The 23710-nt window shown below is 40.9% G+C and overlaps 1 protein-coding gene across 1 annotated transcript in view; it reads right to left on the minus strand.

The window, feature by feature from the left end:
* MYO16 (myosin XVI) overlaps nucleotides 1-8997 on the minus strand; it is a 435943-nt gene extending 426946 nt beyond the window's left edge. Inside the window, exon 1 of the mRNA XM_064585765.1 lies at nucleotides 8742-8997. Coding sequence (XP_064441835.1) covers nucleotides 8742-8967 — 226 coding nt within the window. The 5' untranslated portion in view covers nucleotides 8968-8997. The remainder of the gene's footprint in view (nucleotides 1-8741) is intronic.
* Nucleotides 8998-23710: the final 14713 nt, after the last annotated feature.

The raw sequence follows: 23710 nt of genomic DNA on the forward strand, positions 1-23710 counted from the left end.
TTCTGGAAGAGAGTTTCCAAATTCAGGATGTGGGATGAGTTGCCTTCCTGATGTCTTCTAACAACATGATCCCATCCTCCCCCTCTCCTGGGGCCTGGATATCAGGACCCCGGGGCTGTGGAAGAGGTCGAGGGACTTGTGGGGATGAGCGGTGGGGAAGGGAATGTGGTCTGGGGGCCTGGGGGGTGGGCAGCACTAGGCGAGAGGAAGAGGGAGTGGGCCTTAGCAGTCACCCTGGGCAGCCCTGCAGAATGAGCAGAATGCCAATGGCCCCAGAAACATTTGCCGGACAGGCAAGAGGGTCGCTCTGCCTCTCGCCCTCATCGGCAGGAGAGGATGGGGAGGCACAGGTGTGCTGGCCAGGCTCGCGCGGCCCAGGTGTGTCGCAGTAGAGACAGACCCGTCCTAACGAGTGCAGAGTTAGGACCACTGCTGCTAACTCCCAGCAACGCTTCTGTCAAGATGCTCTCCCGTCAGAGCCTTGCTTTTCTCTGCCTCAGCCAACCAGTCCCTCTCTCTCCTTCTACCAAAGGGAAATTTTCCCACAGACTTTCAGATTCATCTCATCCCGACCTCACCTCAGTGGATGCCCACTGTGATTCCTTTTAAATGGATCCATTTCTAGTTTGTTTGTTTGCTTGTTACAGAGCAGTGTATCTTCCCATTGAGATTACAAATGCCTATGGAGCACACTTTTCTGTCTCTCTCTTTTCAATTGTTTTCACACTCCCAGTCAAGTCGTAACTATACAGCAGGCAGTTCACATAATTACTACTGGTCGGGAATATGAATTTGGTGTTGGCGAAATACTAAGCTCCGCGTTAAATTCGCACAGAATCCCTCGGAATCTAAACGCACTTAATTTACAACTCCTTATGATTCTATAACTGGTTTTGAAACGGGCACCCTGAATTACCTAGCAACTGTTACCTGTTCATTGAAAGCACCACAGTCCAGGGAAGATAGTTCTGTAAAGCTCTTTGGGAAATTCAAAATTCAGCATGTCTATGAGCAACATTGACTCAGCCTTCCAGATTTCTGATGTGAACACATGTCTGGCACCAAAAAGCTCATCCTTTTCTCTAAAGTCTAGAAGCGGTCCTCTCGTTCCTGTGTCTGCCCCGGATAACATCTTACCTGAGCTACTGCTTCCGAAATCCTCACCCTCCTCTGCCAAATGAGAACAGATTCATTCATTTTCTGTTCCCATCACTGGAAGTCAACAAGATGGGAGCGGATCTGATAAAGCTGTCATTTCCCTCACTCTGCCCAGGTTTGGTACCATTCTAGAACGTGGAAGACGCAGACAGCAGTAGATTGCTTGTCTTTTCACTGGGAATGTTCTTTTCCTCAACTTCTTCCTTAAAGACAGGATGATGCTTTCTGTTTGCTTTCCAACCCCAAGTATCCAATACATAAGACATTCATATTGGTTGAATCCAACTCTTTTGGGAAGGGTCTTTCTACATTCTATGTCAAGGATATATGCCTAATTTTGAATTCTAGAAATATGTATCCTTGCAGGATAGTTAACACACATCACACTCAACTATGTTCATAATAAATGCATGTAGGGAACTAGGATTGGGTAATTGCTCGGTAGGTCTGACCATTGTTCTGAAGGTGGCAGAGTCTTGGTTCAATTTCTTTAGGGGTCAAATTAAATCTACTTATTGACTGTCACATCTTTTAATTGCCTACTTATGCACCTGAATATGGGGAGGTGAGGGAGACAGAAAGAGGCTGCATTCAGGAGAAATCCACAGCCACCAGTGGGAAAGAGTGCCAGGGCAGATGGGCTCATCTTCATAAAGACAGGATGGAAGCAGGAAAATATCATAATTGGCTCCTTTTTTACATCTATACTCTAGATATTAAAACATAAATAAAAAATAAAAAAACAAATACATTTATGTAGTAACCACCTACTTCACCATTTTAACTTCTATGCCAGTCCAGTAAAGGCAAGGAGAGGGCTCAGCTAAGTACCCCTAAGTGCTAAGTCGGTGGGAAACCTCCTTTCATGTTTCATGTGTGAAACACTTGAGGAACATGTGAAATTCTCTGACCCAAAACTACACCTGGGGGTGTGGATGGGTAGGGAAGAGAAAACTTGGTCCTAATGATTTACTTAAAAATCTCTAAGTGGGGAAATGTTCCACCCATTAACAGATAATTCAATACATAGTAGATAGATTTATCTGCTGCATTCTAGGTATATTCTTAGAGGGCTCTGGATAGTATCCAAGCACTTACTACTTCCTGTGAATTATTCAGGGGAGGTACAACCATCAAGACTTCGCAAATTTATATCTAAATCAGCACAACTTCAAGATTTCTGGGCCAGAAGTGGAAGAAGGTGACAATAACTGAAGTAGAGAATAGAAGAAGAAATTTTGGTTTGGAAGGAGAAGGGGATAGATATTCACTGTGAGTGTCACAAGTTAGGAAAGGTAGGGTCTGGATCTCAGGAGAGAGGTCTGAATGCAGATTTGAGAATCACTGGAGCTGGGGACAGGGAATGCGATAGGAAAAGGGAGGCCTTCCGGGGAGGACAAGTGGGAAGTGGAAAGAGTTAGGGTCAGAGCCTTAGACCACAGCCCTTCACCTTAGCCCTCCAAGGAAACTGGGGCCGGTGGTTTGAAAGGCAAGAGAAGGAAACAGAGTCTCACATTGTTATAATTTGATTTTTCCTTTTTTTTCCTAAGAGTTGACTTCTGATATAAGTGAAGTTGGACATTACAGGTCTGTAACTACACTTAGAAGTTCTTTGTGTGGCTGGAATAAAACTGACTCTTAGAAAATATTAAGCATGTGGGTTAATAAATAAATAAGTCCTCCCAAACTGTAGCCAAAAAAGGGGAGGTGGAGTCTGAGCAGAGAGAGAGGGAAAAGGTCACAGTGTAAAGAATGTCTGTCCCCACCTCTGGCCATCCCCGTGACAGTGAGCAGAACTCAACTAGACAAGAGGAAGAAAGGACCGCAAAGGGCAGCGAAGGCAAATCAGCTCGTGGGGTTGGTAGTTTAGCTCCTTTACCATCAAAGGCCAAGCTGGGAGGTGATGTGTTAAATGCTCTCACCACAAAGGAAAAAAACCCAATTTATTTATTTTTTTAAATCAAGGGAGCGCAGGAAATTGGGGGAGGTGATAAATAAGTGAATTAAAAGCCCTAAACAATTTTAGAACAAATTTTTGTAGATGGAAAGGAGGCTGAACACATTTTAGATTGATGTAGTATATTAAAACGGCACATTAACACTAAAATATCACCAATTCCCAGAAGAGACCAAAGCTCTGAAGATACTAAATTTACAATTACAAAAATGCAAGATTCATAAAATTAAACAATTCTGAAATGCTTCTCAATGACATAATACAAACCTTAGCAAGAATAATATGTTGTCCTTTGAAAAAGAATATTTGATTCTTTATATAATTAAAAGCCCTAAAAAATTTTTAGGGATAAATATTTATCAGTGGATAATTACCTTAATTTAACATGGCAATAATGTACTTAAATTTTTAATAATTGATTAGAAATTCAAACTCCTGTGTTGAGTTTCAAGAATCATTGAACTAGGGGCGCCTGGGTGGCTCAGTCGTTAAGCGGCTGGCTTCGGCTCAGGTCATGATCCCAGGGTCCTGGGATCGAGCCCCGCATCGGGATCCCTGCTCGGTGGGGAGCCTGCTTCTCCCTCCCCCTCTGTCTGCTGCTCTGCCTACTTGTGCTCTCTCTCTCTCTGTTAAATAAATAAATAAAAATCTTTAAAAAAGAAAAAAAAGAAAACTATTAAAAAAAAAGAATCATTGAACTATTTCTTCATCATTTGATGCTAATGCTGATCTTAGTTACTGAACATCATCTTTGCTTCCATTAGTAATAGAAACTATTTCCTAGGGGTAAAGAAAGTTACAGAAGGTGTCCTTCTGAAGACATTTTTCTCTAAGAATCTTTTGAATTTTTTTGTGTAATTTCTGTCATAAAGAATAAAAAAGATAGTATATAGAAGGGTTTATTATAGTTTGTTGTGCATAGCAGGGGTGTAATGAACATTTTGTGTGTGTGTGTGTATGTGTGCAATTTTTTTCTTCTACTTCCTATTGTCCCTATCACTTTAAATACCTTCTATCGGTCATTACACTAAGCAAAATGGGGAACTTTACTGACCAGTTCATTCTCTCCGTTGCAATTCCAAAAGCAATTTCTTCAATAAAACCCAACTCAAGGAGCGCCTGGGTGGCTCAGTTGGTTAAGTGTCCAACTCTTGCTTTCACTTCAGGTAATGATCTCAGAGTTGTGAGACTGAGCCCCGCTTTGGGCTTTGTGTCTGCCTGAGATGCTCTCTCTCCCTCTGCCCTTCCCCCTTCACTCACATGCTCTCTCTCTATAAAAAAATATAAATCTTTAAAAATACGAAAAATTTAAAAAATGAAACCCAACTCATAGTTAATCATTCAAACAAAAAATTACTCCTTGCTTCTTCTGAGTTGAAAAGTCAAATCCGACCTCTTGCTTAGATTTTGGTGTCTTTATATCAACGTTCATATACAAACAACCTGCTACGTGTACTATGCAGTCATGTACTCCACTGAAAAGCAGGTGTTAACGTGTGCTTGGCAGGCATTGGTGGTTAACAAGTAATTTCAAGTAGGTGAGAAATCTGAGTGCCTATTGATGAGGTGATACTATATTCCATACAAAATGGTATCTGTGTATACATGTGGAATGTGTGAAGACAAAGTGGGGACAAACTGTACTCTAAAAGCCAGAGGAAAATTTTAGGGTAGAAAAGCAAATAGCTAAGAATAAGGACCCATGAGTGGAGAGGCCATGCCAACCCACTTTTTTTTTTTAAGATTTTTATTTATTTATTTGACAGACAGAGCACAAGCAGGGGGAGTAACAGGCAGAGGGAGAGGGAGAAGCAGGCCCCCCGCTGAGCCCCAACCCATTTCTGAAAACTGTGAGTCACAGGTGGTCCTTTTGTTTTTGTTTTTTATATCACATTCTATCAGTAAGTCCTCTTTTTCATACCAGATTGCCCCGGTCCATATATTCTCCCACGTGTACATGTTCTCCTCTTTCCTGGAGCTGCAAGCCCTCCTCCCCATCCTCCCTCTTCTCTGACAGCCAAGGTTCCATCATCAGCAAGTGCTGGAGGCAGTAAGAGAGCCGCCATTAAGTTCCCATCACCCCACCCGCCATTTGGCTCCATTTCTTCTCCCATCGCCCTCGGTGGGAGGTCCTCAACCCTGTCTGCACAGCATAGCACTGAAGACACACTGGAAAACTACCCTGGTTGAACCAGAATCTCTATGGGCAGAGCTGAGATACTGGAATTACAAATAAAATTAGCCAGACCAAACCCTCCAGTTGAGGACCAGATCTCATCAGTGTGTGCACGCTCAAAGCCCTTGCTCCAGCAACTTTCCTCCTTACTTCCATGCCAGCAGTTTTTCCCTCCCGAATACATGATTTGTTTCCACATATACACATGCTATTATTTCTCCCATCATTAAAAAGTTCTCTTCGTTTCTTTTCCCTCGGCAGCTACCTTACCATTTCTCCCCTCTACATAAAACTCCCTTCAAGAAGTCTCCATATTCTGTGTCCATTTCTGTTTGCCCACTCTATCTCCATTGCTATCCACTAGATTTTTGCTCCCAACAATTCACCGGAACGGATAACCTCCATACTTCTAAATGCAACAGTCCATTCTGTCTCCACCCCCATGACAGCAGTATCTGGCAGTTAATCACTCTCCTCCTTAAAAAGTTCTCATCACTGAGCTCCCAGGACAGCTCCCTCACTTCATGTTCCTCCTTTCTTTGTTTCTTCTGGTAGTTCTACCTCATTTCTGAATTCTTAATATTGGAGCTCCTTAGGACTCAGTTCTTGAGCTTCTTATATTTTTATCTACTCTCATTCCCTAAGTGATATATAGTCTTTGGGCTTTTGATGCCCATATGCTATATGCTCATCTGTCTCCAATTTTTATCTCCAGCCAGCATGACACCCCCTCCTAATCTGACTTCCTAGCCGCATCCCTAACTCTGTTAATAACATTTCATCCTCCTAGTGGTTCGGGCCACAGCAAAGTTGGTGTGATCCTTGAGTCTATAGGATCTGGGTTCCATAATTTCACCCTTGGTGTCATGTCTCTGAATATGTTACTATGTGGGGAAAGGAATTAATGTGGCTAATGAGATGAACTTAAAATAGGGAGGTTATCCGAGATGATCCAAGTGAGCCCATAGCCCCTAAATCACATGGGCCTTTAAGGTGGAAGAGGAAGGCAAAAGATTTGATCAGAGAAATGCAAGGACAGGAAAAAAAAACAGGAGAAATTCCAGGCCTGAGAGGGTCACTCCATCTACCCTTGCCGACTCTGAAGATGGAGGAGGCGCTAGGATTGAGGGAATGTTATGGCCTCTAGAAAATGGACAAGTCAAGGAAAGCAATCCTCGCCTAGGACCTCCAGAAAGCATCGCAGCCTGATGATACCTGGATTTCAGCCCAGTGGGACCCACCCAGGACTTCTGACCAGAAATATAGGAGGATACATTCACACCCTTTGCAACTACACACTAAAGGAGTGGTCATTCATTACGGCAGCAGTATAAACTGATATACTCCCCATCACCCATCCATCAGCATTTCCTGTCAGCTCTATCCTGAAAGTATATGTCCAAATTGACTGTTTCTCATCATGCCCTCGCTCCGCTTTGGCCCAAGCCACCATCATTTCGTGCCCAGCTTCCTGACAGCCTCCCAACCAGTGTCCCTGCTTCTGCCCTCACAATTCTTGATTCAAGTCAGAATGCAGCAGTCGGGCTGGTCCTGTTAACTCACAAGTGATACGAGCTCTCTCTTCTACTCAAGATCCCCCAACGGCTTCAGGACTCACCAAGCACAAAAGCCGGAATCCTTCCCACGACTCTGCTAGCCCCTCCATGCTGGCTGCTTGTCTGTCCTCCCGATGTATTGACACTGGTTCCTCCCACATGCTCCCTTCACAGCTCTGGGCTCACCTGAAATCCTCCTCCTCAGATATCCATTTGCTTAACTCCCCACACCTCCCTCGGGTGGTCTCCCTCCTTCCTTCCTTCCATTACCGCCTCCCCATACTACACATCCAACTTTATCTTATTGTTTATGGTCACACACCACACAGTGAGGCATCACAGAGATAGAGATTTGGTCTCCTTCATTCACAGCTACCTGGCCCATAATAAAAACTCAATAAATCTTTGATAAATTAAGGCATTTTTCCTGTGGAATATGGCTGCTGGGTTCATCCTTTTGTTCCAATCCCCACGGCTACTAGCTCAAGCCAGCTCACTCTACCACTGAAATTTCATCGTTGGATTTTTAGCTGGTGTCTTTGCTTCTAGTTCTTATCCTTATCCTTCCATCCATCCTACAGATATACATCCCTGATGAATCTTTACTAAACACTATTACAGGCATATGCATTTCCTTCTGAGGAACAGACAGTGGCTGCCATTGCATTCTGCTTCAAAAGTAGGACTTGAATTATCCACAGTAATTATATTTCCCTAATACAGCTTAGCAACCACGCTCCTCACTCCTGTTGCCTTCAGACAGATCCCCATGCCCACACTCATGCTGGGCGGCTATTCACCGCACTGCCTACGTGTGGCTTCCTCTTTACCGACAGAGCTTCCTTCGGAGCCCCTCAAAAATCACATTCTACTGCCCAACTCTTCCCGCTCCTATCAGACTCCATTTCCATTAACTGTTTTCTACTTTCTTATGAGGATTTTTTCCTCTCTACTTAGATTAGAAGTTTTCTGAAGACAGGACTCCTATCTCCTGCACTTGACCACCCGAGTGACATGTCTACATCAGGATTAATTTTATGACTTCAGCGTTTTCACCAAATGTTATAATATAGAATATATATTATTCCACATCTTATATATTATACATATATGTTCCTCTTGGTCTCTGGGTTTATGATTTTCCTATTCTGAATTTTTCTTAATTTTCTTAATTTTTTAAACCTGATTTAGGCATTATTTGTCCTGTTGATATTCTACATAAGAATAATCTCTATGTTGTTGCATGACTTTTAAATCAATATAGGGCTTATATCTGCCTGCCATTTAATTTAGACATGTTCCAACAAGTACTGCCTGGTGAACATGGACAAACTGCTTCCCTCTTTCACTCAACACCGCTGGAAGGTACTGGGAGGGGGAGGGGGAACTTGGCTGAGAGCATCGCTGCCCCTGGAGGTGCTTACAGCTCCACAGAGGGGATGGCCATGAAATGAAGAGCTCCAAGTAGGAAGAGACTAATAAAACTGTAGCTAATTCCTATTCCTATGGTATTTCTACCCATGAATTCAAAATGAGATAATAATGAATTTTGCAGCACAATCTCATCATCAAAGGAAACAATTTCATTGGGAAAAAAAGTTTCATTAAAAATTTAAATGAACAATTTACAAGGAAATCACATGCTTTCCAGGTAGGTAATTCTTTAAAAAAATTATAATAAATTTACCAAAATTTTGCATTTCGTTCATCTGTACTAAACTTGGAAGTTTTAACTATGTTCTTTCGAAAGAGGACTATTTGATTATTTCAGATCCTAAAAAAAAAAAAAAAAGCCCCTAACATTTAAACGAAATACCATCCTCCATCTCCCCCACCAGGAAACAACAAACAAAAACCATGAAAACCCACATCGGAAAACTTTCATGTCATGTACCTTCTTTGTCATCGTGGTGGATAATTGCATCCTGTATCATGTCGGCAAGGTTAAAGTGAACTTTTTGATTCTTCCCATGCTTCAGCTTTTTCAGGAATCCTTCCTGCTTCTGAAAAGCCTTCTCTCTTTCATAGTAGGCTTTGATCTGCTCGCAACGCATGCGCTTCACCAGCCTTTGCCGCTGGCCAAGGGGAAGGGACTCCAGCAAGCACTGGTCAATTTCCATTTCATGGGTTCGAAAAATGTTACATAGCTGAAAGCAACCTGCAAGAAACACAGTCAGAATGTCACTAGACCCATTATTACAATACAGTAGCACGACAGAGCGTACTCGATTCCCTATTGCCCAGCACACAAGTCAGAAACTCACTCATTCCTCTTTGCGCTTGACATGCAAATAGCAAAGGCCTTCTCACAGATGGAGAGAGAAGCAAAGAGAGCTGATGTCTTATTCAACATTGCACGGTAATAAAATAAATAATAAAATTAGAGCTAGATGTGTAGTTTTGTGCAACTTAATTATTAGCAAACACCATCCTTTCTTATTTTTTTTAAAATCTTCACCAAAGACCTAAAAGTTCTACAGATGCATTAAAGTTCCTTCTTTGAATAATGTCAACTAAACTTTGTGTGTTAATTTTTGGCAGAAAGCCATTCTGAGTCTTTCAGCACACCCTAAGAAAATCGGTTTTGTATATCCCTATGACTCTACTTATCTAACATAATAGAACCTATGTAGGCTATCAACTATTTATGTGACACAGTGATTATTTCCACCAATATATTGCTAAACACTTTTCCTATGGATTGGTAACATTCATTTCTAAGAGACCTAATATTGGTTGAACAATAAAACAGAGGGCGCCTGGGTGGCTCAGTTGTTGCAGTGTCTGCCTTCGGCTCAGGTCATGATCCTGGAGTCCCGGGATCGAGTCCCGCATTGGGCTCCCTGCTCGGCGGAGAGTCTGTTTCTCCCTCTGACCCTCCTCCATCTCGTGCTCTCTCTTTCTCATTCTCTCTCTCAAATAAATAAATAAAATATTTAAAAAATAAATAAATAAATAATAATAAAACAGATTTTTCTCTTAGCAATTCAGAACCATGGATAGAATTGTTGCTGTTGTGGTCTCCGTCTTATTAATATAGTGAATAACAGACTGAATTCTCTGTCCTGAAACTGAAGCAATCTTCACTTTCTTTCAACTTGATATTCCTTAGAAACACTACCCCAAACCCCTACAATGGAAATGTACAAGCTCATATATCTACCACTAGATTAAAATTTTACTATTGGCAAAAAATTAACATTAGAACACTGAAAATTCAAGAGTCGAACCCACAAGTTCAGAGAAGTGTTTGTATGTTCTTCTCTTCAGGTATTTATGATGGAAGTCTCAAGCAAGTAAAAGGAACTATGCAAGCCCCCAAATGTGGCTGATCATATGCAGTGTCTGGAAAGATGACTCAAAAAGGGCACTGCTGCTTCATCTTCGGAGAGATGCCCAACTCCTTTGAAAGGACACCACGTTGTGACAAGACAGTTTCCATTTCTGTATCACTTGACGCTTCGCAAAGTGTTATTCTCACAACCACCAGGCCAGACCACTTCTCTTTTGCAAGTAAAGAAAATGAAGTTGAGAGAGGCTAATGACTTGTCCAAGACCAAAAAGATGATTATATGACAATCACAAATGTTCCATAAAGGCTCAAGAAAAAAACAGAATAAGAGACAGTGACTCTCTACAGCCAGATATTTAAGATATATAAGGAGGGGGGAGGAGGAGAGGGAAGCAGAGCTGGGAAATTTTGTTCTGGTTGTTCGTTAGTGTTTGACGACATTCTAGAATCCTATATTTTCATTAAGATCTTCATATGTATTTGTAGATTCATATTGTACATGTAGATTTCATATGTATCATATGTCATATGTATTTGTCAGAGTGATGTGAGAAGCATCAAATAACTACATATAAAACGTTTGCTTTCCAGTGACCTAAACACAAAGACACAGCGGTGGCCGTGAAATCCCGGAAGTCAGTCCGTGGGATAAAAGCCGTGATAACCAGCAGATCATCTCTGAGAGCTCATTAGTAATGGCAGGGGATATCTTCTGCCTTCCAATCTGTTCAGAGAACTGCACTTGGGTTCCCAGGACCCGGTGGCTGCCATGGTTTTCCTGGTGTGTGAGCAGGTGCCCAGAGCATCAGGGAACCACTGGAAAACCCAAAGAGGTAAAGCCGATGACCTCACAGCATGTCACCTGCTGAGGAGCACGTGGTCAAAGGTGGAGGACAACCTCATAAACACAACAGTCCTCTGGCATTTGGCTCATACCAAAAACCGTACTGTGGAATTTTCAATGAACTTTTAAGGAGTCTGCAGTGACAGCTCATGATGCATCGAGCAGCCCTCTCAGTCTGTCAAAAAGGAGCACTGAGGGATGTTCATAAATTAATTCCCTCATGATTTGGAAAATCAGATGCCAAGGCTGTTAAATTTCAAATCCCTACATGTATAAAATATTGATTTTTAACGTATTTTCTTGTTAGATCATTCCCCGTACTTTGATTTTAAATGGTCTAAACTTCCATTTATTTTACTTCTAAATATGTAATGGGCGCTGTGACTTTCTTTCTGTGTCATTATGCACGGAACAACTATGTCATGTATATGCACTGTTCTCAGTCTGCAAGATACCACACTAAAAATAAGGTAGTTTTGGGAAACGTAGTTTTGATGCAGTCTACCCAAAACCTATGAACTTGGTCACTGGGGCACTAAGAGTAACAGCCATTAATACCTCAGGTGACAATTGGGACAGGCCAAGCAGGCAGGTGGTTAAGGCTGAAGAGGAACTTCATGAGTCTGAGCTGAGCAAGGCTGATCTGCACCCCTGGGATGGGGGTCCTGGGCACACACTTGCTTTCAACTGTCCCGCAAGAGAGTTGACAGGGTCCTGCCTGCCCAGAACCAAGAGCTTTTCCCCGGTAATGACTGTAATTCTTTCCTGCTATTTTGGCCTAGAAAAAGCCACACATGAACTAACACAACTTCAACATTATTTGAACCTCATTCTCACATTCCCACAATGATATATGAGCTCATTAGCATGCAGGACACATTTATAGTAAAAGAGCATATTTGCATTATGTGGCAGAGACTGACTTGGGGAGACCAGTTGTCTTTTCTCCTTAGATACATGAGTAGATGTCATTTTTGAGTTTCCTGGGGCTGGCTCACAAAAAAATGGTCACATGCATTTTAGCATGTTCTATCCCCCCTACAGCTTGCTGCCTATGAACATGGTGGCCGCGAAAACCACATAGCAAAAATGGCCACGTGTCAGAGAGCCTCAGTCTCTCCACTGCTGCCTGGAGCACCCTCCACCAACCAGCCCTTCTCTTAACTCTGTGTCTGAGAAAGAAATGAACTTCTACTGCGTTTAGGCACTGAGGTTTTGGGTTTTAACTCTTAAAAACATTAACATCACCCTAACTAGAAATTTTTTTTTTCTTTTAATCTTCACAGTGTTGAGCGGTGATCAAGGGAACATTCAGATTTTTGTAGAATTTTGAGTGGTAAGACTACACCATTACCACCTACCAAGTGGGGTTCTAGCAAATTTTTGACACTAGGCTCTGGTGCAGTGGGAGTGGAATCTTTAATTTGTTGGGCCTGCCTATTGTCACGGTGCAAGTTTCACAGTCAGTTTCAAGCTACCAATGTCACATCACTCAACAAAGAGATGGGAAGAGGTACTCTCCCTAAGGCAGGGCAGGCCGGGTTCAGCGCAACCACGGCATCAAGCCCACGATGGAGAATCACGGCTTCATATGCATCAGAATCAACTAATATTCAGGAAAAGATATTCTAGCAAGACCTCCAGTGTGTGAGTGAAGCAAATAGCATCAAGAATTACCCACTTCTCAAGAGAAAATAACTATAACTATAACCATAAGTATATATATCTAGGTATCTATCCATATATCATATATACACACATATATATATACATATATATATATATATATATATATATATATATATAATAAATATATAACAGTCTTTGTCCAGGATTTTTTTTAAAAGATTTTATTTACTTGAGAGAGAGAGAGAGAGCACGAGCAGGGTAGAGGGAGAAGCAGGCTGCCTGCTGAGCAGAGAGCCCTATGCAGGACTCGACCCCAAGATCCTGGGATCATGACCAGGGCTAAAGGCGGACACTTAACTGACAGCCACCCAGGCACCCTGGGATGTTTAAGTGATTTAACCAAATGTAGTTTGAGTCATCAAAGGAAGACAAGAGACCATATGCTTTAAATTTCTTTTTTGACAGAGAGAGAGACAGCGAGAGAGGGAACACAAGCAGGGGGACTGGAAGAGGGAGAAGTAGGCTTCCCGCTGAGCAGGGAGCCCGATGAGGGCTCCATCCCAGGACCCTGAGATCGTGACCTGAGCCGAAGGCAGACGCTTAATGACTGAGCCACCCAGGCGCCCCTGCTTTAAATTTCTTAATCATCAAAATCACTCACTTGTAGAAGGTAATGTTAAGTAAAAAAAATGGAAAAAACTGAGTTCCGATCTTAGATATCATATTTTCTACTTAGGACCTGGGGTGAAATATTCAACACTTTTAAGATTTTTGAAATATATAAAAAGGAGGCAATATTTCAAATTTGCTGGGATATTTAAAAAATAGGAGATAGTTTGTAAAACATGTCTGACACAATGTAAGTACTCAATGAATGGAAATTATTTTTATTAGGAATATATTATGAGGATCTGTGTGTCCCAACTATTGTATAGATGGGATATGTTAAGAGAACCAAAGAGAAGGGAATGTGTCATAGGGGGGGCTCTCTCTCCCTTTTATGTTCTTTCTGGTTCTACCATGCACCATGAATGCTCGAGGCACCAGGTCTTTGCACCTGCTGTTCCCAGTGCCTGGAACACTCATCCCTCAGATGGTGGGAGACCATATGGTTAGCATCCTCCTTTCCTCCACATCTTCTCTCAAAATCTCCTTCTTCATGAGACTTTCATGGGCCCCTTTATCTCTATTTGCAAATGTTTCCTGACAATACTTCCAATTCCTATTTCTTGCTTTATTTTTCCCCTTAGTATTTATCACCCTGAATTATGTTTCTACAATATCAATCATTATACTTAGAATGTATATTATACTCATGCTAATGCTGTTTACAAAAATACTTACACCATATATTTTCTTATTTATCTATAAGCCCCCCAAAAGCAAGAACTTGGATTATTTTATCCACTGCTTATTCTCAGCATCTGGAATAGTAGATATTAAATATTTTTGTTGTTGTTAGTGAAACTGTTTAATTAAATTGCTGGCAGAGATACCGTATGTATTACTAAAACTTGACCCAGCCCTCAACATACAGTAGGTAACAGATGTTTATTACTTCTGCTCTTACAGAAATGCACAATAGCACCATACTTCTCACCTAATTGCTCTTCCTCACAAAATTATCTGGACTGACACAGTATAGCCAAGTTTATGATAGTATTGGATTTCTTGATCTACCATATTACTCCTTTTATTTGGGGGGGGGGCGGTGGGCTATATATAGGGCTATGCTGCAATTCTAGATAAAAATTTAGAGACATTTACCATAGCCAGAAATCCTTGCTCAGCAAACATGCATCTCTATATAACAAAATTTGAGAGCCAGCAAATAAAATACATCAAGGAAAAAACAAAGATCTACATTCAGAAATAATTACAGAACATCCAGTTAAAAAATTAGGAGCTCCATGCTTTGGTCCTGGAGGGCCCTACACACTGTGCCATGATCTCAGGATGTCACGTTGTAGCAAACCAGAAACATAAAGAATAAAAATAAAATTAAGGAAAAGAGAACTAGGAAAATGAACTCCTGAAATTATTCTGCTGTACAACTACCAGAAATACCTTCATCTCAATAAGAACCAAAACCTTCATGGGGTCCATGGTGCCCTCATTGTGGGAGGTTTTTGCACCTCTTTCCATGACTGGTAGATCAAAGAGGGAATAAAAAATGATAAAAGCACAGATAATTTGATCTCAAGGACATTTACAGACACTTGCACCCAATTTTCAGGGGAACAGACATTCATGGATGATTTATGAAGTTGACTATGTCTTAGGCCACAAAGCAAAGCAAATTTCAAAAAATGCTAAAGAACTGAAATTATAGAAGCGGTTTCTTAGCACACTTGAGGACGGGACATCACCTCTAGAGGTGAAGCCACACCTCCCAACATGCTCAGAAACTCACAACGCTGAGCCTAAATAAAGCAGATCTAAGGAAGAAAACTAAGGGAAATCATACTTTTCCAGAGCCAACCACTGAGGAAAGTCTACATCAAAATTTCACGGATGAAACCATAACAGTGCACAGAAATAAATCTACAGCTTTAAATGTACCTGTTAGAAAAGAATCTCGTCCTAGAATTGGTGACCACAGCATCTTCATAGGAAAGAACAAAAAAGGAAAGTTCAAAAAAGAAAGAAGAAAATAATAAAATGAGGGTCCGAATGGATAGAAAGGAAATAAAGGATGAGCAAAGTGGAAGAAAGACATGGGAAATGGACAATACCAGAAAAAATATATCTTACCAAAAAATGACTCAAGACGAAAGAGAAAACTTGAATAGATTCACAGTCACTACATTAATGAAATTAACTGTTAAAAATCTAATTACAAAAAAATGAAACAAACATACAAAAGCATGGCCCAAATGATTTCGCAGGCCTTTAACGAATGGATAACCTGTGTTTTCCCCCAATTTTTCTACAGACTAGAAAAAAATGGAAATGGCCTCAACTCATTTTCTGAGGCTAGCATAAGCTACCAAAACCAAATGAGAACATCATAAAAAAAGGAGTTACAGATCAGTAGTATGTGCACATACACATGTAAATAGCCTATGGACATATGTGTGTCAGTGTGCATAAAAAATGGCTAATTTTAGAACATCTATGAATGTATGTCACTACTTTCGATTGTTTCAAATTTAGAAAAGGAAGGCCCTCTATCATTGCTTTTATTAAATGAAGGTTTAAAATGAAGGTTTCCATTAGCATAGAAAACAAAAGGAAAAGAAATAAGGACCCTAACATGAGTAAAAGAAGGGAAAACCAGTTATCATTGTAAACACTGTTATCCTCATAAGAAGTCAAACACATTCTATGACTCGGCCATTAGCACTGATAGGCCAGAATTTTGCTCAACACAAGTTAATATACACACACATGAAGAAAGTTACATTTTCAAACCTAATAATAGATGTTCAGCCTTACTAATGTCTAGAAAAATTTTAAAACATATCATTTCACACTCATGTGACTGACAACGTTGTCCCGTTGCTATTAAAGAGAAATTGGAACTACTTCACTAAACTGAAGATGTATCTCTCCCACAACCAAGATAAGTACTCTAGAAACCCTCTGAAATACGTTGCAGGTAAAAATAAACAAATACGAAATAATCTAGCATGCAGTGAAAAGGATTAGGAGTAACAAAAGTCAACTTTGTAAGCAATTCCTTCTCTGAGTTTTAGAGGAAAAAAGTCTATTTTGCCACCTGTGCCCTTGAATATTTTCTGTTATTGGTACCAGTGGAAGAGACACCTAGATCAACAGAACCTGAAAAAGAGACCCTGGAAAGACTTCTGCACACAGGCGGCTCACTGTTTGTGACAAAGTGCAGTAAGTCAGTGAGGAGAGTCTTCCCAACAAACGAGGGCGGGGCCCCTGGACAGCCATAGTGAATAAACGGGCCTCCACCCAAACCTCACACCATATAGGAAAACGAATCCAAAAGGAGGAGATTATGCTAAGTGAAAGAAGTCAAGCAGAGAAAGTCAATTATCATATGGTTTCACTTATTTGTGGAACATAAGGAATAGCATGGAGGACATTAGGAGAAGGAAGGGAAAAATGAACGTGGGGAATCGGAGGGGGAGAAGAACCATGAGAGACGATGGACTCTGAGAAACAAACCGAGGGTTCTAGAGGGGAGGGGGGTGGGGGGATGGGTTAGCCTGGTGATGGGTATTAAAGAGGGCACGCACTGCATGGAGCACTGGGTGTTATACGAAAACAATGAATCATGGAACACTACATCAAAAACTAAGGATGTATTGTATGGTGACTAACATAACATAATGAAATAAAATAAAATTAAATTAAATTAAAAAACAAACAAAAAAACCAAAAGGAATCCTAGATCTGAATGTAAAGCTATAATACGTTTGGAAGACCGTAGGAGGAAACCGCTGAGACCTGGCTTTCGTAGACCTGACACCAAAACACATTCCATAAATGAAAAACAAACTGATGAACTGGATTTCATCGAAACTGAAAACACTAGTGTGTCAAAGCCATGTTGAGAGCAAAAAGAGGCAAGCTAGAGAACGGGAGAAAGTACTTGTAACCACCTGTCTGACAAAGACTCACATCGAGAACATGTAAAAACCTTCACATCCAACAGCAAACAGGCAGATGATCCAACTGGAAAATGGGAGAAGGCATGACAGACATTTTTCACAGACACAGATGGACGGCGAGGAACAGGCACACGAGGAGACGTCTGATAGCTCCTGCCATTAGGGAAATGTTCATTAGAAGCACTATGACTTATCACTACACACCCATCCGAAGAGCTAAAGCCAAAATAAAATTAGTGGGGTGTGTGTGGTGCAGTCGGTTAAGCCTCAGACTCTTGGTTTCGGCTCAGGTCATGATCTCAGGGTCCTGAGATCGAGCCCCACGTCGGGCTCCGTGCTCGTGGGGAGGCTGCTTGAGACTCTCTCTCCCTCTCCCTCTGCTCTTCCCCACCCCTGCTCACGCTCTCTCTCTCTCTCTCAAATAAATAAATAAATCTTTAAAAAAAATGAAATAAAATTAGTGACAATACCAAATACTGGTGAGGATGTGGAGAAACAGGATCTCTCAACATTGCTGTTGCGAATGTAAAATAGGACAGCCACACAAGAAAATAGTCTGGCGTTTTCTTTAAATAATGACATTCTGTATCGACCGCGCTAGGTGAGATTATGCGGCTCATCAAGCCCATTCAGGATGGTTTCCACCATGCCGAGGCCAAGGCAAGTTACAAACTTCAGAAGCAAGCAGGACAACAGCTCCCTCCGACATGGATGGAGCTGGAGGGTATTATGCTAAGTGAAATAAGTCCGTCAGAGAAAGACAAGTAGCATGAGTCCACTGATACATGGAATTTAAGAAACAAAACAGAAGAACATCGGAGAAGGGAAAGAAAGGAAGAGAGAGAGGAGGCAAACCATAAAAGAGACTCTCGAGGACAGAGAACACACTGAGGGTAGATGGAGGGAGGGGGGTAGAGGAGGGGCGGGGTGGGGAAGGGGCGGGGGATGGGGATGAAGGCGGGCACTTGGTGGGACTAGCACTGGGTGTTGTATGTAAGTTATGGACCACTGAATTCTACTCCTGAAACCAAAACTGCACTGTATGAGAACTAACTGGAATCTAAATAAAAACTTGAAACAAACAAACAAAAAGAATGGCTTCCTCTTGTAACGTTGTCCACCTACTGTCTGGTGCTGAGTCAGCTGTCACCACGGGGCACCAGCAAGGGAACAAGGGAAGAAAGTTAGCAAACGGTGCCTTTTTAGCTTGACTGATTTATTATTATTATTATTATTATTATTATTATTATTATTATTATTATATTATTATTATTATTATTATTATTATTATACTAGATATTGGTGGATATGTTTTCGTCCCCCAGGAGCCGACCTCAAAAGGCTGAGAATGGAGTGGATTTGGGCATGATTAGAAATAGCTTATTACCCTAGTTGTCCTACAAGAAAATGAATTGTCAGAATGAAATAAAAATAGTGCTATAATTTTCAGGGCGCTTGGGTGGCTCAGTCGGTGAAGCGTCTGCCTTCAGCTCAGGTCATGATCCCAGGATCCTGGGAATTGAGCCCCGCATCGGGATCCATGCTCCATGCTCAGCAGGGAGTCTGCTTCTTCCTCTACCTCTGCCCCTCCCCATCCCTTTGTGTTCTCACTCTCTCTCTCTCTAATAAATAAATAAAATCTCTAAAAAAAATAGTGCTATAATTTTCCCTGTGAAAAGAAAGAAAATACATTTTATCATTTATAAGCTAGAATGTGTATTTATCTGAATTTACGAGTATGAATTATATTTCAATCCCATTAGCTTATATTTGCAATTTTGGGGATGCTTCCTATCAAAGACTTCAAATACTTTTTATATTAGGGTAGGTGATCTTGATGCCCTGCTCAGATCCCCTTTACTGGCTGGTATACCCTCCCCAGGGGCTCTGAGGATTGGCTGGTAAGGATTCAGAGCTGTTCCCTCCTCTGGAGAATTGCCTGCCAGACTCAGTCTCCCAGGGAGTGGAAGACTCTACCCACAGAAGTACAAAGACATGTCCCCTTGACTTAAGAGGAGACGACTCTATGGTGGGATTTACAACCCAGAACCAAGTGAATGGGGAAGAGTTTAGACTTTCCCAAGACTACCTTGCTTTGCTGCTTCTTTCTGTTCAATGCCTTGCTTCCCTTACTCCCTACAGGATTTCCCTAATGATTATTCTCTCTATATATTGTCATGTGCTCCTGAAGCCCTCTCTCAAGACTCTGCTTCTAGGAAACACGATCTAATACATGTAAGATTATATGTATTTAATTTTCTGTTAATTTTCACGGTTTACACCAAAGGGAAGGATTTTTTTCGTAGGTGCAAAATTTATACAGCTCAAACATACCTGAGACATAGGTTTTCAAAAACTGAAAGTAGTAACAGCACAAGACGTAATAAGGCACACATGTAAAAGAATGAAGTGGGGCCCTATGTTCTACCACAGGCAAAACATTAATGAAAATTTTTTTTTAAATATTTTATTTATTTATTTGACAGAGAGAGACACAGCGCGAGAGGGAACACAAGCAGGGGGAGTAGGAGAGGGAGAAGCAGGCTTCCCCACGAGCAGGGAGCCCGATGCGGGGCTCCATCCCAGGACCCTGAGATCATGACCTGAGCCGAAGGCAGGCACTTAACGACTGAGCAACCCAGGCGCCCCCATTAATGAAAATTTATTAAAGCCTTAAACATAAGACCTAAAAGTATAAAACTCATCATTGACAAATTGGAACAGCTTACGAACTTTTGCACATCAAAGGACACAGTCAACACGGTAAAAAGGCAACCTAAGGAAGGGTAGGAGATATCTGCAAATTATACATATCTGATAAGGGGTTAATACCCAAAATATAAAAAAAACTCTTATAACTCAACAATGAAAAAAATAAATAACCAAATTTAAAAACTGGCAAAGGACTTAGACATCTCTCCAAATGTGATACACAGATGCCCAACAAGCATATTTTAAGAAGCTGAACATTCTCAGTCCAATGCAAATCAAACCACAATAAGCCATCACCTTACACCCATTAGGGGGTGGCTTTTACCCCCCCAAAAAAGAAAACAGAAAATAAGAAGTGTTGGCAATGATGTGGAGAAATTGAAACCCTGGTACACTGTTGGTGGGATTGCAAAATGGTTTCCACTCTGGAAAACAATATGGAGTTTCCACAATAAATCAAAAATAGAACAGCCACAGGATCTAGCAATCCCACTTCTGGGTATAGATCGAAAAGACTGAAAGCAGGATCGCAAAAGGTATTATTTGCACACCTATGTTCACCGCAGCATCGTTCAGTGGTCAAAATGTGGAGGCAGGGGTCACCGATGGTGAGTGAGTGGATAAACACAATGTGGGCTATCCATACAATGGAATATTACTCAGCCTTAAAAAGGAAGGGAATCCTATCAGATCCTACAAAACGATGAACCTTGAGGACACACTAAATGAAACAAGCCAGTCTCAAAACGACAAATATTGTATGATTCCCTCAACAGAAACAAATTAGAATGGTGGTTATCAGGGACTGGAAAGAGGGAGAAAGTGGGAGTTACTGCTTAATGAGTACAGAGTATCAGATTTTAAAGACGAAAAACTTCTAGAGCGCTCTGTCACAACAACATGAATATGCTTAACTGCTGAACGATACACTTAAAAATGGCTAAGCTAGTAAATGTTATTTTATGTGTTTTACCCCCATAAAAAATAACAAGTGGGGAATAAAGAGAGTAAGACACAAGGGGCTGTATCACAGGAGTTTTAAAAATATATATACATAGTTTAAATACTTCATGAAAAATGTAGTTGCAAATTTGATTGCTCATCCCACATTATAAAAATGTTTGCTATGAAGTCTGAGAGGCAGAAGGCAGTTGTCGGGGAAGGAAACCAGTGGGCTCACACACATGTGCCAAGCACGCCCATGTGCACACATGTGCACACACACTCCTATCCATGCACCCAACAACTGTCCTAGCAGAAGCTTCATTCTCAGAATCTATTGTTATAACACACTTCCAGAGTTATTTTTACTGCATACACAATGACAATGAAACAAAGGAACAGTGAGGATTTTCAAAGAGAAGAGTATAATCAATTTCAACATACTCCCCCAGAGCCGTAAAAAAAAAAAAAACAACAAACAAACAAACTCTTCTGAAGCATGGAAGTCTTTAAAACGTGCTAGATTTTTAACATCTTTGCAATCAAGCTGCAGGTTCATATCCCTCTTTACAGAGCAAAAAACAGTAAAAAGAAATTGCATTTGGGGAAGAAGATATAGATGTGATGCCTTAAAATATCTTAGGATGTAGGTCCACAATGCCTGTTTCCTGAAATCCTGCACTAAGACACTTCTCCGAATGATGGAGGGGTAAACTTAAATAATTTAAACTCTTCTCAAGAAAATCAACAATATTTTTCATCTCATTACTTACTGTCTTTAAATTTTTAAACTTATATGTCAAGTGATCACTTCTTCTGTATCTATCCAGTTACTATGGCATGCTTTTCTAATGAGAGAATGTGAAGAATGTTCTCTCTTTAAGTTAAAATAGAAATAAAGCAAATACACACAACCTAAAAAAAATGAATGCATACTCCAGAGTGTATTTATGTTTTTACACACTGACCTATAGTTTTCTACATTTAAAATTTCCTTAAAAACAAGTGATTTGATTATGATAAATAGCTTTTCAGGAGATACAGATTTACAGTCATAATTCTTTCTGGAATTTGTTTCAGGTAACAATAAAACTGAAGATTGTCACCCTGAGGTAACGGTCCCAGTTCGCTATTCAAGTGGACCCACATGTCTTATCAAATCTATGGCTGATGGAGGGTACCATGTTGTGAATGCTCTGCCCTGGGCCACAGATAGTTCCATAATCATGCCCACATGCTAATGCCCAGCACAAAGATTTACCTTGATACACAGAGAACTGGAAGACCAGGCTCCTTCTCAGAAGACAACCCAGCTACATTCAGGATCCACAGAGTCTGGTAGTCTGGAGCCCCACCTCTAAATACCAACTAGCTATTATCTTATGAGACACACTCAACGAGAGCTTGTCTGGGGAAGTCTAGACCCTTTAAGATCAGAACGGCCTGCTAACGGCCGTTCTCAGACACTTCCTTTGGCATGCCATCTTGCTAAAATCAAATCTGGACTTTTCCTGAATGCCCTGCCTTTCTAAACACCATGGTCCCACTACTGGGTGTCTCCAAGACTGCTGTAAATGCTGTCCAGTCCCTTCCAACAGAGGGCGATGCCCTGGAATTAACAGTCTCAGACAAACTCCAATTCCGGATAGCTCAAAAGAGAAGATCTCTTTTGGTTCATTCAGAAGAAAACAGATTTAGGCCCTCTACCTCAAATACATATGTTTGGGCCCTCACACTTTACGTAATCTTCTGTTCATAATGCACATCTGCACGTTTCACCTTTAGTCGACATCTTTGATTCTGGCTGGGAGAGATTCAGCTCACTCTATTCCTGCTAGACAATGTTTTAAATAGACAAATTCCCTTGTGTTCCAGGCTGTCTCAGAATGGGATACCTGCCAGTTCCAACACATTGGTTCCTCTTTAGGAAACAGAGCCCTGACTAGCCCCATGACCCCACCAGTCAATCACGCAGCTTCCTGGATGCCTTTAGTCTAAGTCCTGAAGCAACATTGTAAAACGAGCATTGCAAATGGCAAATACAAGACCAATGAGCACATGCTGTACACTAACAGCTCGTCTTTAAATTTCTTTTTTCTACTTGAAAGCTTGTATGTGTCGATGCAACTGTAATTTCACATGGCTATAAATAATTTTTTTATTTCATCATTTTCCTAAGTCTTGCAAAGACTTTTTATTTAAAATGGTAATTTGATATAAAATATTTGATATTTGACACTCTTTTGATATAAAATATTTTCAGTCCTGTAATGAGCTGAAACAAAACTGAATTTCACATTTAATATTTAATTTTGGCTTCATAGAGTCTGGTTTTTTCGCCTTTCTTTGAAATAGGAAAAATTTAAGGAAAAATCATATGCTAAAATTTCTATTATCCCTTCTAGGTTAAGATCATTTCTAGGTTATAGTTTGTGTTTTTAAATGATTTCCATTGTTCTTTGCATCAATTTATAAGATACATTTGGATAAAAGAAACTTCTTCAAGGTCAACTAAAAATGCAATATCAAAACAAAGAGTATGATTCACAAATAAACATCCCCATATCCAACATAAGGACACTCCTTGTCTCAAGCTTTTTTTTTTTTTTTTTAATAAATTCATTTCGTTTAGGGAAAGAGAGAGCACAAGCAGGAGGGGCAGAGGGACAGGGAGAGAGAATCTCAAGCGGACTCCACGCTCAGCGCAGAGCCTGACTCGGGGCTTGATCTCATGACTCTGAGATCACAACCTGAGCTGAAACCAAGAGTTGGACACCCAACCGACTGTGCCACCCAGGCTCCCCTCAAGTCTTAATTATTGCATTGAACACACTTGCCCTCAGTCTCTTACTACTCTG

This window comes from Mirounga angustirostris, unplaced genomic scaffold (genome assembly GCF_029215605.1).
Source record: "Mirounga angustirostris isolate CCGP_5_RB_7025 unplaced genomic scaffold, mMirAng1.0.hap1 SCAF_3, whole genome shotgun sequence".
In the NCBI taxonomy this organism is placed as follows: Eukaryota; Metazoa; Chordata; class Mammalia; order Carnivora; family Phocidae; genus Mirounga; species Mirounga angustirostris.